General features: G+C 37.5%; 1 protein-coding gene across 3 annotated transcripts; it reads right to left on the bottom strand.

The window, feature by feature from the left end:
* Positions 1-378: 378 nt before the first annotated feature.
* gprin3b (GPRIN family member 3b) lies at positions 379-14,539 on the bottom strand. 3 transcript variants are annotated; one of them, XM_067440950.1, is made up of 2 exons: positions 14,519-14,539; positions 379-5,696 (listed from the first exon to the last, which is right to left on the bottom strand). In XM_067440950.1, the coding sequence occupies exon 2, from the start codon at positions 5,601-5,603 to the stop codon at positions 3,642-3,644; it is 1,962 nt and encodes a 653-aa protein (XP_067297051.1). In that variant the 5' UTR covers positions 5,604-5,696; positions 14,519-14,539; the 3' UTR covers positions 379-3,641. The 3 variants fall into 3 exon arrangements, with proteins under 3 accessions (XP_067297051.1, XP_067297049.1, XP_067297050.1); XM_067440948.1 differs by lacking the exon at positions 14,519-14,539 and adding an exon at positions 9,174-9,327; XM_067440949.1 differs by lacking the exon at positions 14,519-14,539 and adding an exon at positions 8,955-9,027.
* Positions 14,540-14,668: the final 129 nt, after the last annotated feature.

Below are 14,668 nucleotides of genomic sequence, written 5' to 3'. Positions count from 1 at the left end.
CACAGGGAATCTATTAGCAGTCTTAATGACGCTATGAATAATGGAGAAGGATTAATTTTAAAATGTGCATTTCTTTATATTTATCGTGAGTTATAGGGCCTCTGGAAGCTGTGCACAACATGTTCTGAGATCATTCTGAAGCTTAAATGATCTAAATTTGGTTTGATGAAGATCTGTTTTTCATTATACAACACTTGCAAATGACATACATGAGATCTAACTCTACAGATGTAGCAGGACCCCCAAAATAATCCCTGATGTGTCTTTAAATGTCACATCAGTATCACTATTTCATTAATATGAGTGATATTAATGAACAGTGTCAGTGTTGTAATATACACTTCGCAAAATTTGATGGGATAAGACAATGCTATGAAATGCTTGTCAAACCATTTTAATATAAAATCATAAACAGGCTCAGTTTACACCAAATATGATGATAAGCATTGTGAAGCTCTTTTCTTTTTTTCTAAATGAAAAATATATATATTCACAACAAATCAACAAAGTTACAAATAATATTATGCAAAAAAAATATATACCAAACATATCTAGGCTAATAAGTAAGAACTAAACAAAGTTAGTAAAAAGGGCTATATGCATACATCTGCTCATCAGTACAGTGCATAATCTTGGGTGGTTAAACGACTGCCATTCTCAACTAATACACATGCAGATTACTACATATCATTACTATTATATTCTAATTATTGCCATAGCACTCTAAACATCGTTACATCTTTACTATCACCATAAATAATTTCATCTTTATCTAAAAATATTTTCTGTTCTCCACATAACACTCAAATCACCATTAGTCTCTATATTAAACAAATGAGAGAAACAAACGAGAGAAATCTCCCGGCATGCTTGTCTCATGGAAGATCACATCGACTTCTCAATAGCTGTGTTTCCACTTTTGGGCCAAAAGCGAGCTAGCCTGTGCTTGGGGAAGTCACATTTCCACGGTCACTTCCAGGGCTTAATCGGGCTTTCCTCGGGGGTAACGGCCAGTGGTTTTCAGCCTGCCGAAAACCTTGGTCCATAGCGGGCCGACTGGGGCTTGGGGAGTGTTCATGAACAAAGGCGGAGTTTATCCGAGTCAGGAGACGGTCAACAACGCTGCTCATTTCCCATGTTATTATATCAGACTGCCAGCTAAATTCAACATTTAAAACAGTTTTCAGCTCAACTTACCAGCGAGAGTTTGAAATATAGTTCTTTCGTGTGATCCAATGGAGATTCTGATCACCGTAGGCAGACATACTCTTCTAAAGGCTACTTACGCGAATCATCACGACTAATAAAAACACATTTTATGAGAAAATACCAGACTGCTTGAAAAACGTAGGCGAATATATGAATATAATTGTGTATTTACTTGGTTTAATGTTGTATCTGTCTCTTCCCTGTGCCTTTGTTGATGCCGGACTAATGCTTTCTTCACATGCTATCTGGATTATCGTTAATACTAGTTTCCTATTTAATTAATAATACTTAATAATAATAATTCGTTACATTTATATAGCGCTTTTCTAGGCACTCAAAGCGCTTTACATTGAAGGGGGAATCTCCTCAACCATCACCAATGTGCAGCATCCACTTGGATGATGCAACGGCAGCCATATTGCGCCAGAACGCTCACCACACACCAGCTGATTGGTGGGGAGGAGACCGAATGATGAAGCCAATCAGGACTATTTAAAAAATTGGACACCAACTCAAGTCAAAATTTGAATGCGGTAAGCTCGTAATCATGACTCGATTAGTGGGAAGTAGGACATTTCAGATAGCACGTGAAGGCAACGTAATGCATCCGCAAAAACATGCACTCCGGTTAACTCGTATCACTAATAACTCCGGTTTTCTTCCCGTGAACTCCCTCTGTTGCTCTGGCTGAAACGATAGCAGTATAGTGAGACGGGAGAGATCGCTCAAACCTCCTCAGATTACATGATGTCATGGAAAATAAAAGGCACAATATGCAAGTTTCACCGCTAGAGGTCGATTATTTAAAACAAAGGTGTAGCTTGATGACGCCTTGATTTCGCGGAATCATGGGAGTTGTTGTCTTCACCTCTACAGCTGGTGGAAAAGAATCCGACAAGACTCGGGCAGAAAATATATTCATTGATGAGCTAATGTATTACAGATTTATTAATGTTACTGTAGTATGAAGCTAGGTGGGGCTGAAAGCCGATGGAGCCGAACGAGGACGCTGGAGTGATTGCTTATGAAAGCGCGAGACACGCGGCTCGAGAGCAGAGGAGCTTTTATTATGCCTCAGACAATGCTTCCGCTCATTGCATATTACGTACATTTGAGTGTGTTGAAAGTTATGTTATAATGCTACTCTGTGCGTTCGCTTGACAACTACTTGAGACACTTATTGCACATTGTAGTGATCTAGAACGATATTAGGCATGGTAAAACATGGAACTCACAGTAAATCAAGAAAAAGGGATTTAAACAATATTGGAAATAAATGGAAGCAGGTGCAATTGAATAGGTAGGCATTGTCTTTTTATGTGAATTGGTAGATACCAGTTTGATTCACCTACTGAAAATATAAATACCCTGCAATTGTTCTGTTGATAAACTAAACTTATTTACTTAAAGTCTGCTAAATTGGAACAACTAATTTTGTACTTAAATGCACTTTAGTTATCCGGAAGTGGCGCTTTCATTTAAAGACTGATATTATACAGATATCATATCCTTATTAATAGTGATATTAAAACACATTTTAGGCTTAATATTAAGAAATGTGCACTGTGTAATAAAGTAGTACTCCAAATAAACTTTAATTATAATATTTATATCAGTAAGATTCAGGCGATATGTCAGTAAATATGTTAATGGATTTGTAGTATGCTTAGAATGAAATAAATTTATTTTAAATTCAGGCGCTTTAAATTCAGACATTTTGGTATACATTGTTATCCGTAGGTTCAGCATAATTGATGTGCACTCCTGACACAAATTAATAAATTGCTGTCACTGTAACATTTTTTATTGTAAAACACTGGTAAAATATCGATGCTGGAAAGTCTTTAAGTAAAAAACATTGGCCCTGTCCCAAATGGCACACTCCATGTGCACTTTCGGTCTTGTGGACTTACAATGGCCATTGCGTGCGCGTGTCCGTTAAGTCCACAAGACCGGAGGATGTCCCATTCGTCACTTAAGCTTAGAGAAGGGTGCTGAAGAGTGCCCCCTTTGCGGCTGCTATGCGCCCTAGATGCGCACTTCAGCTGAGCCCGCAAGTTTGCGAGCTACGCAGAGGACTTCGACTCGGCAGTCAAAACGGCATTACGTTGTGAAAGTGCGGACTCAGAGGAAGACCGTGAGGGTTTAGGGTGCCATTTGGGACAGGGCCATTGAATCCAAACGTTCGCTTCTGTCATGCTAATTTTGCAAACTAGCTAGGTTTTAGTCAGCTCAGCTGGTGAAAAGGTGGGGTTATGTGATGTTTAATGGAGTGTGCTTTTTAGGGTAGCGCTGCAGGGCTACTGGCCTGACAGTGGAAATGCAACTTGATTTTGGGCCGGGTGCTTGGCTATTGGCCTCGCCCAGCACACTGTTAGCCCTGGCTCGCACTGCCCCGACAGTGGAAAATCGGCTAATGACAACCAAATCTTTCATTCTAGTACTGAAGGCCGTGCGCAACAGTTGGGTCGGCGGACATTTTGGAACATGGACCTGAAGTTGATGTTAACCTGCCTCCTCTTGTTCTTCTTGCCAGGAGGCGAAGACAAGGATTTTCTGATAACCGTCTGTGAGATGATCTTCTTCTCATGCTCCTTGATTTTGCACTGCAGGTGACTCTGAATGGCAAATCCCAATGACTCTGGATCCACAGACGCTCCGTATACTTCCCATGTCATGCCTTGCTCATCCCACACAACGTCATTTACACTCTTCTTGGATTGCTTGGCCTTCTCGTCCTCTTGGTTGTCTTTCTCAGGCTTCATCTTGGATGCTTTCTTCTGTTGCCGCTCTGTCTTTTTACTTTGTGGTGTGGAGCTTGATGTTGGAGGAGTGGTCATTGCGATGCCCGTTGGAGGTTTTGCGGAACTTGTCTCCTCGGATTTCGATGCTGGAGGCTTGGCCGATTTTTCTGGCAGATCGTGGCAGACCTGAGCAGATGTTTTCTTGGGTTCCCGCACACTTGCCACATTATGAGGGCCAGAGGCGGAGACCGCAGGTGAACCTTGGCTCTGAAGGTGACCGGTAGTATCGTTTGACTGTTTGCTTTGGCTGCAAGTCTCGATATTGATCTGATAAACCGGTTGAAGCGGCGTAAGTCCTGTTTGGCTGTTTTGTTGAGGCTCTTTAGACTTGGCCCCAAGCTTGGACTCTTCCTGAAGGTCAGCATCTACATGCACCATCACTGTGTCCGACTGTGAAGGCTTCCCAGGGATGATCGTACTGGATGTAATGACAGATGGGACCTCTGAGGTGGTCTTCACCTCAACAACCACTGCTATATTGTCATTCTCCTCAGGTAGTAGGCCAACTGATCTCTGATGGGGTTGTAGAGACAGAAGACTAGGGCTAGTCGCTGTAGATTGACTGCAGACCGTAGCAACCGCCTGCACCTCCACATCATGCCGTTGTGTGCCAAACTCAGCTGCCGAACTCATGGTAGATGCCTCGCGATAGAGTTTACAGTGGACCTGCTTCTGCTCTTCAGGAGCAGCTCCCTGCGTTTGGACCTCCTCATCAATCACTTCCGCGTGGACTGAGTGACTTGCATCACGAGCTGAAGACACCAATGGGTGTCCAGATGTCTCCTGAGAGGTTCCTGGTCGTTTACAATCCTTCTTCATGCAGTCATTGCTACATTTGTCCTCTTTAACAGGCATGTGATGGCTCTCATGTGGTTGTGGTGTCTGAATTCTTGTCCCAGGGACAGGTCCATATGTTTTGTTCGCTGAGTGATTGGCTTTAGGAGCATTGGTAGTGGATACCATTTCAAACTGTGTACTGCTGATGCTTATGCTGGTGGTGCAACTCACATCTTTTGATCCAGATAAAAGTGAAATGCCCTTGATGGTATTGTTGGTACTGGGAGCCTGTGACTCGTTTGGCGTTTGATTGTGCAGTGTCTCTTTGATAACACTAGTTTCTTGAACTACTGATACCTTGCGCTGTGCTTTGGGCTCATGTTGTTCATTTTCAAGTGTCTTTGTTGTGCTATTACCATTTTCCTCCTTGTCAACATTAAATGTAGTTGTAGATGCTGGGCTGGATGTTGAAAGGACAGTTTTTGTATTCAAATTCATATCACAATCAGTTTTTCTACCTTCAGTGCTCTTGGCACACTGACCCGAGGTCTTAATGTTTACGTGACTGTTTTGAGGTCGCCTGTGATCTTCACTGCCATGGGATGGCATGTTTTTGTCTTCAAGGACAGTCCCTCCGAGAAGAGTGGTGTGAGAATCTTTGATAGAGGAATTGAGATGATCCTGATTTAAGGTTAACTTTGGCTCAATGTCCCAGTTAGCATTTAACTCTTTATTTCCCAGCACATCTATACTGGCAAGCTGAGGCATCATCTGGACAGTGACAGTCCTTTTTGGGTTTGGTACATTATCCATGTTGAATCCTGTTTATGTGATGGAAATCCAAAATCAAAATATTCCAAATTGGTTCCCCTCTGAAAGCCTGATATTGTCCCCTTCAAGGCTTCCCTAGAGCAAAGAGATAAAAATAATTTTAGATACACAAGAAAAGACATACCAACTGCTGTCTTCTTGTGATCATTATGAATAAACTGTGTGTTTATCTGTTAAATATATATCAATCAATCAATCAATCAACTTTATTTATATAGCGCTTTTACAATCATGATTGTGTCAAAGTAGCTTCACAGGATAATATACAGTTATAAGGGAACAGAACTAACAGGTAAAAAATGAGAACATTTCAATAATGCAGTGTAAATGTTTGAGATTTATGACTGTAACAGCAGACGCTCCAATAAAATGAAACAAAAGTACAACTAATCCATCATAAGCCATTACCAAAGTCATCCTTTACTTGTTCTGTAAAGCATTATATCAATATAAAAGCAGTTTTTGTAACACCAAATACACTGCGCAACACAGGCTTATAAATTATTTAGAAAAATGCTCAATCCTGACTCTGACACATGTACATGTAATGTAAAAACTACTAATGCAAATGTACAGACAATATGACAAAAAAAGCTACAAAACGCATTCTTTTTTACATTTCATATTATTAAATATTCAGAAGGACAGATCTAGTGCCAAATTAATTCTACATTTGATATATTGGGAATATTCAAGCAATCTTAGAGATTTTCATTGGTATGTGATGCTCCATCCATCCTATTCATTAGCAAATGATATAGATCAGAAACGCATTGCAGTCAGCAAAATCATAAAAACACATTTTCTCAATAGACTCTTAAAAATAATTTCTTTATTGGCATTGATGGTTCCATGAAGAACCTTTAGAACCCACAGAATCTTTCCATTCCACGAAAAGTTCTAGTGTGTAAAAGTTTCATCTGATTATTAAAAACTGACCACTGAAAGGTTCTTTAAGGAACTTCTACAGTATCACTGCAAAAAAAAAAAACAACAACAAAAAACTTTTGTAATCATTATTTTTAAGAGTGTATGAATATAACTAGCAATATATTTTATAACAATTTTACTAGTACATAGAAAGGCAGTAAGTCCATTTTAAAATTTGATTTTTAAATTCATTCCACCATATTCTGTATCATTCTCTATTCTGAAGAGCTGGTGAGCAATTATTCTGTGTTTGACCTTAGTAGCTCAAATAGCCCCGAGGAGCCTCAAAAATGGAAATCTGACAGTCAAACACAAACCACAGCTGATTTAGGGAAACGATCAGCAACAGCACTGAACAATGATAGTTTCACCAATGAAGCCTGCAAATGCATTCAGTGTTTTATAGTATTCTGAGCATATTCTGCCCTTTCATGCATCCTGACTTATTTACACTGTTCAAGATGATTCTCATGCTAAAATATGGGCAAAATTTCAGAAAATTTGTTGGACGTATGACGGAGTATTTCTGTGCCATATCCACTCCTTAAGGATTTGAATACGTTTCGGAACGTTTTATGATGTCATAGAAGGCAGAATTCCTTGTATGTGCACTTCTCCCGGATGAGCACATGCACACATCGACCAGATCGCTCGCGAGCAAGAGCGCATCCATCATTCATTCGGGTTACGGGAGCCGTCGGCAGCGCTGTCATTTTGTTTTTAGACCACAAAATCAACAATGTCACTAAAGAAAATGTTCTGGTTGTGAGGGAAAGATAACGTTGTTCAGTTTCTCAAACGACCCAGCGTTAAGGGAACAGTGGATGTAGCAGCAACGGAGTTGTTTTGTTTGTCAGGAGTCGAAACCCGCAGGCGGCAAATTAAACTGCATCAAATGTCTGTTTCGCTTGCATTTGGCACGCAAGTGCATATAATGTGAACAACACAAACATATCGTGAATCGAAAGTTATCCACGGAGTGTGTGTGTGTGTGTGTGTGTGTGTGCTTAAGTTTCTTTAGCTCAGTCCACTGCACACCTTCACGAGTTCGGCTGTTTTCGTAAAGAATCGGTTCAGCTTATCTGTTTTTTATAAATATGATAAATCTAAAGACTCTTCGGAAATATGAAGGATGCACTACTACTCTACAGGTACTCAAGATTGACATGATTAGCAGAAACTGTGTGTGTTATGCCATCTTTAATGTATTTAAGGCAACAGCTAATTTTACTATTATCTAATTATCATACTAAGAATACTTTGTTTATAGACCGACAGAGATTAATCAGCTGATGCTTTTAGCATGCAACAGCTCCAAAATGAATTTGACATCTTAAATTTGATATACATAAAGACAATTATGTAAACCATTGGACTCCCTGCTATTGGCATTGGCCAATGACAAACCCATCCGCTGCATATATGAACAAAACAGAAAGGACTTTTGGTGAAGTTTGTATAGTTATGGTGTATAATATAGTAAATATTTTACATTTTCTTTCTTTTCTTTTCAGTTGATAAAAAACATCAGAGGAAGTCTGTGTAAAACTGTGCGCCATCGCTCACACACACACACACACACACACACACACACACACACAATTAATAAATAAATGAAACACTTCGCCAGTGCGATTCACTGGCCACTGCGGAAACATTTAATCTAATTGTCTGACAAAAGCATGAAAGTCAATTACACCAAGTCTCAAATGGTGACCTGTCATTGATGAGAGCCTCTCGGAGGACGGTCAAATCTGCAGGAGGATGGGGGTGGGGAACACGCTATCAAATATTATTAAGTTCTGGTTTCAGTGGCTCGTATTACATGTTAATTTCTACATCCAGGAGATCCAAGAACATGCATGCATACATCCAGACTTCAGGCAGAGAAATGCCTCTTTTTTTTGGAAACTGGTGGACACAGGACTCACAAATGACCCTAAAAATAGTCAATTTTAATAGGACTAAGTCACGCATATTGATTGGGGCAGTAAATAAAACGACAGTTTGCAGTGCATGCAACAATTTACAAAGAGACACTCACGTTTTATTTGCAAACACTAGCAGAGTCGTCTTTAAATTAGGTTACGAGTGCACACGCACACACATTTCCTACCCTTAAATGATATTCAATCTCCTTACACTCAATATTTTGCATTATGAATTTAATGTACAGTTTAAAACATAATTTAAAATATTTGGCCACAGTGTAGCTGATTTCAAGTTTTTCTATCCTTGTGGGTGCATTTGGTCCCCCCCACAATACAAAACCTGACCTACACACATACTCAGACAAAAAGCCAGACCAAAATCTATGGCACAATGCATTATTATGATACATTAATTAAACCCAGATTCATTGGTTATACCTCTTAAATCTGAGAAATTGCTAGTTATACTTACCATTATCTTAAGAAAACCATGAAAAATATCAGAAAAAGCTTTGCATTAGAAAATATTTGATGTTTAATGATTTCCCCCCAAAAATAGCCCACCCCTCCCATACAAATCCTTGCCTTGACTCCTATCGAAATCCCATAACTTGACCTTGTTGGCAAATTCCTCACTGTGATGCATCCCTAGCTGCTGCAGATATGAATACACGCGCATAATAAGTCCTACCTGGTACGTGTGCGTCTCTCACATCATTTTCCGTTTGATTAGTGGGCTATTGACGCGCAGCTCGTGCACTAGTAAGTGCACTCGACGGATTATCAATGAAAGAATGTTAGGCGCGTGTCAGTGAGATAAAACCACGCCTTCTAAGCGCAGCCGAAACGCAAGTTCAATCATCATGTGGCGGGTGGCAGCAGGAAGCACGCGGTTCCCTCCATCACCGCTAGATGGCGCCACCGTTCTTTCAGAAAATCAAGCTAAATACGAGGACAGCTCATTCATGTCCAATCAAATATCTTAATATATGTATTTTGTTTAAAATGAATTTGAAATAATTCATTATGAAATATTCGAAGTGTTTCTTGAAACAAACCATGTTTGGGATTAGTGTTGAATTTGGTAGACCAATCGTTTTGGGTGGAAAGAGCACACACATGAATATGAAAATAGTTCTGAAATTAACTTCAAGCTGGCGTCCTCAGGTAAAATAACTTTCAATCCTTCACTTTTAAGTCATAAAAATAATCTAAGTATAATTAATAATGTGTCTACGCCTAACAATGGCATTTGTTATAAATACTTACTTAAATGACAAGCACATCCTGAGTTGAAAATGACTCATATGTACTCATGTTCACCAGCAGGCGTCACTGTCATTACATTTATGACTATAATTGTGCCTTTTCTCTCCACCTGTCTGTCTGTATAAGGTAGAAAAAACTCTTCACTGCAGTCAGAAAATTTATCCCTTAAAACGCATATTTGATCACCAAAATTATATTTATAAGACTTGTCCTGTTATAAATATGTTCTTCATGCCTTAAAATAGCTTGCGTCATTTAGAACAATGAATATGCAAATAGCCCCGCCTCCATTCACTAGGAGCTCAGAGACTCTGCCAGCTTACACTGAGGTAAACGCAGTACAATGGTATTGTTATGGTATGGCATAAGTTAACGACGGTAATTAATATGATAAGCCTTTTTTGCTTGACTATTATTATACAGCTAATAATGTTTTGCTAATGTTAAACTGGCTTCTCTTGAGACATCCCTTCCCTGCATAGTTAATGATATGCTAAAGCGACCAGCATGTGATTACTAGGTAGTTTGTAAGTAAGTAAAATAAAATAAAATAAAATAAAAATTTCAAAATTTTGTATAGCACTTTTCACAGATAAAAATTACCAAGTACTTTACAACAAGAGAAGTATGGAGCTAGAAATATGACAAAATGATCTGAATTTGAATTGTATAAATCTGAATTATTGACAAGTGTAATCTAACAAAACTGAATATTATGTTGCATTTTACATAGTTCTGAATTTGAATTTTTTAAAATGTTGAATATAGAACCTTTGAAATTGAACACATCTGAAATGTTTTTTGTGTTGAAATTGTTTAGACATGTATTTTCAAACAGCAGATATTTTGTTCTGAATTAATCGACTGGAAATATTCAGTTTTTGAAAATACAGATTCAAGATTTCAGATGAAAAAGAAATTCAGATCATCAAATTCAATATTCTAAAATTCAGATCATCAAATTCAATATTCTAAAATACAGATCATCAAATTCAATATTCTAAAATTCAGATCATCAAATTCAATATTCTAAAATTCAGATCATCAAATTCAATGTTCTAAAATTCAGATCATCAAATTCAATATTCTAAAATTCAGATCATCAAATTCAATATTCTAAAATACAGATCATCAAATTCAATATTCTAAAATTCAGATCATCAAATTCAATGTTCTAAAATTCAGATCATCAAATTCAATGTTCTAAAATTCAGATCGCAGAAATTCAGATCTTACAGAAAGTAGGCCAGAGGTCATCAGGGAAGAGTAAAGGATGTCAGAAAAATCCAACGGAGCACCATATCTGATCATTTCATTTACTATTTGTAATGGAAGAAAGAGAAAAGATCAAACAACCCCTTTATACTTTTTTGTTTATTTTAGATTAATGCACAGAAAAAGAGATTTCGGCTAGATTTCTCATTTTTCGTGCGTGATTTACAAATCGCTGATTAGTGAAGAAAATCTAAGCGTTTGACGTCATCTGTCGTTCTCCAGGGTTGAATCCAAAATCGCCCCCATAAACCCTCACTATTCCCTACTTTAGTCCACTAATACAGTTAACTCGAAAAAGTGAATGAATGTAGATGAATGAGTTTTCTTTTGGGGGTGGGGGGTGAAGTTGTTAACAATAATAATGGGAAATGCTCTAATGATGCGTGACCTATTTTTTAACAGTCTATGGCGTGACAGTCACAGATCACTGTAGCCCTCGGTTCAAACAAACGGCAGCGCTCATGACATGAACCAATCACCTCCGCTTTACAGCACGAGAGAAATCATGAATGAACACACAGGGCTGACTGTAAGGGCTCCACATTATCTTTTTCTGGGACAAATCAAAGAGGGTTTTACTTTCCCGACAGGACAAATAAAACATTAAAATAACCAGATAATTTATTTATTATTATATTCAATGTAAACAGCGACTGATAATGGAGTGTATCTCTGGTAACAAAGTCGCGTTGAGGCTGGCGCTGCCTGTCTCTTTGTGAGACATTATGGAGAAATCAAAACAAGTGAGCAGCAATCTAAACGATTTCAAATAGCTACATTGCAATCGTGAATTGTGTAGCATAATTCATTATTAGGTACTTACATTTTAGACTCAAAAACCTTTTTTTTTTCTATTTCAACTATGATTTCACCGACGAATATAGTTCCAAAGGAACAACACTCAGCGCGGTGTTTTGAACTGAATGAATCAGCGTTTTGAATGAATCATTTGAATGAACGACTCAATGACTCACTCATTAAGACGATCGCTTGCTGCCACCTATTGGCGGTTTAGTTTCATGTTTAAAAGTATCATTGCATTTTTTTATTTGTATATTCAAACATTTAGAACATCAATCTCATAACATTATTCATTGCTGTTTTATTTTTGCAGTTTAAATTAATTAATTTGATTGGTAAAAGCCCTAGTGTCTTACTAATATAACTGCATTTATTAATCAAATGTAAGAATTGAACATGAAATGCATACATTTAATAAGATTTAAAAATATGGCCTTTATAAAATGACATAACGCCCTGGGGTAAATATCACAAATATGCAGATTTAAGTAGGCCTATGTAAAAGCTGATAGAACACTGATGAGAATATTACTACAAAATCAATATATTTATACCACCAAAAATCCCCCCAATACACTGTACAGTACATACAATTTACTCTGTACTCTACCTGATAGGCCGGATTTTGAAACTTCTTTGCAGGTATTGAGGGTATAGGGGGCGATTTCAGATTGAGCCCAGGTCTGTTCAACAAAATAGTAGTCTTATAGCAGTAGAAGACTACCGCTTCTTAAACTGTACTGGGCAGGTTCTAGATCAGGCAACTTTTCTGTGCAACTTAACCCGTTTCACTGAAAAAAATGTTTATCTGATATATAAAATATTAATCAGTACCCAACCTTATTTAATTGTGCGGTAAACCACACGAAAAATGAGAAATCTAGCCGAAATCTCTTTTTCTGTGCATTAATCTAAAATAAACAAAAAAGTATAAAGGGGTTGTTTGATCTTTTCTCTTTCTTCCATTACAAATAGTAAATGAAATGATCAGATATGGTGCTCCGTTGGATTTTTCTGACATCCTTTACTCTTCCCTGATGACCTCTGGCCTACTTTCTGTAAGATCTGAATTTCTGATCTGAATTTTAGAATATTGAATTTGATGATCTGAATTTTAGAATATTGAATTTGATGATCTGAATTTTAGAATATTGAATTTGATGATCTGTATTTTAGAATATTGAATTTGATGATCTGAATTTTAGAATATTGAATTTGATGATCTGAATTTTAGAATATTGAATTTGATGATCTGAATTTCTTTTTCATCTGAAATCTTGAATCTGTATTTTCAAAAACTGAATATTTCCAGTCGATTAATTCAGAACAAAATATCTGCTGTTTAAAAATACATGTCTAAACAATTTCGACACAAAAAAACATTTCAGATGTGTTCAATTTCAAAGGTTCTATATTCAACATTTTAAAAAATTCAAATTCAGAACTATGTAAAATGCAACATAATATTCAGTTTTGTTAGATTACACTTGTCAATAATTCAGATTTATACAATTCAAATTCAGATCATTTTGTCATATTTCTAGCTCCATAGAGAAGGAAATACACAACATTTAAACAAACATTACATGAAATCACATGACATTGGCGATCCGAATTATGAATCAATAAGCTGATTCATGACCGTTTGAATCTTTGGCCTTGTCCCAAATGGCACACTTAACCCTCACGGTCTTCCTCAGAGTCTGCACTTTCACGACGTAATGTCTCTTTGACTGTCGGGTAGAATAAGTCCTCTGCGTAGCTCGCAAACTCGCGGGCTCAGCTGAAGTGCGCATCAAGGGCCATTGTAAGTCCAAAAGACCGAAATGCACATGAAGTGTGCCATTTAGGACAGGGCGTTTATTTGAGGTTTGAAAACAAACGCAGAAGACAATGCTGAATAAAGTCGTAGTTTTTGTTATTTTTGGACCAAAATGTATTTTGGATGCTTCAAGAGATTCTAATTAACTAACTGATGTCTCATATGGACTACTCTGATGATGTTTTTATTCCCTTTCTAGACATGGACAGTATAGTGTGCATACACTTAGATACGCTGTCGGACTAAATATAAAATATACCTCAAACTGTGTTCTGAAGATGAACGGAGGTCTTACGGGTGATGAACGACATATGGGTGAGTCATTAATGAAAGAAATTTAATTTTTGGGTGAACTAACCGTTTAAACGACGTGAATGGTCTGTATGGTCAGAGAAGTAACAAGGCGCCTGTCCTTGTAAGGCTCTAAAAGTAAGTACCAAAATTTTAAAGTGCATTCTAAATTTCACTTGTGGCCTCAGAAACACCAGCGATTTCAAGCTGCGTTTTTGAGAAAATACTCATCAATGGTGTTGACTTATGAATTTTCACTTGGTTTACAAACCATGTAATGTTGTATATGTAATGTAATGTTAAATCATATCATAGCACGACATAAACATACAGGCCTAAACAACATTAAAAACTTTAACATCTTGATGTTATGCGTTTATCATCTTGATATGAAACTTATACCACTAGGCTATTTGGATTTCATAAACTTTTATTAAGTTCTAAAGTAGGCTAAATCTTCCTTCGTGCAAATAAACCATCGGGTAATTTTTGACGTCACTCACTCAAACAGTTAATAGTTGGTTAATTAATAAGCAATAATATATGTTTTTCTCAGGCCTGTGATGAAGATTACTCACCTGCTGTGCCGACGGCATCTTAATCTCAAGACAAGTCTTCTTCTTCTTCTTCTTTGGGTTTTAACGGCAGCTTGCATCCTTGATGTTGCATTACTGCCATTCTCAAGACAAGTCTGTCCTATGGTTTTACTGAGGTATGGATAACTGCAA

The sequence above is a fragment of the Pseudorasbora parva genome, chromosome 4, assembly GCF_024679245.1.
Source record: "Pseudorasbora parva isolate DD20220531a chromosome 4, ASM2467924v1, whole genome shotgun sequence".
Lineage (NCBI taxonomy): Eukaryota > Metazoa > Chordata > Actinopteri > Cypriniformes > Gobionidae > Pseudorasbora > Pseudorasbora parva.
This window is presented reverse-complemented; position numbering and strand designations above follow the sequence as displayed.

Excerpts from the sequence above, each read along its gene's own strand:
- gprin3b (XM_067440950.1), bottom strand. The coding sequence starts at position 5,603 with ATGGATAATGTACCAAACCCAAAAAGGACTGTCACTGTCCAGATGATG.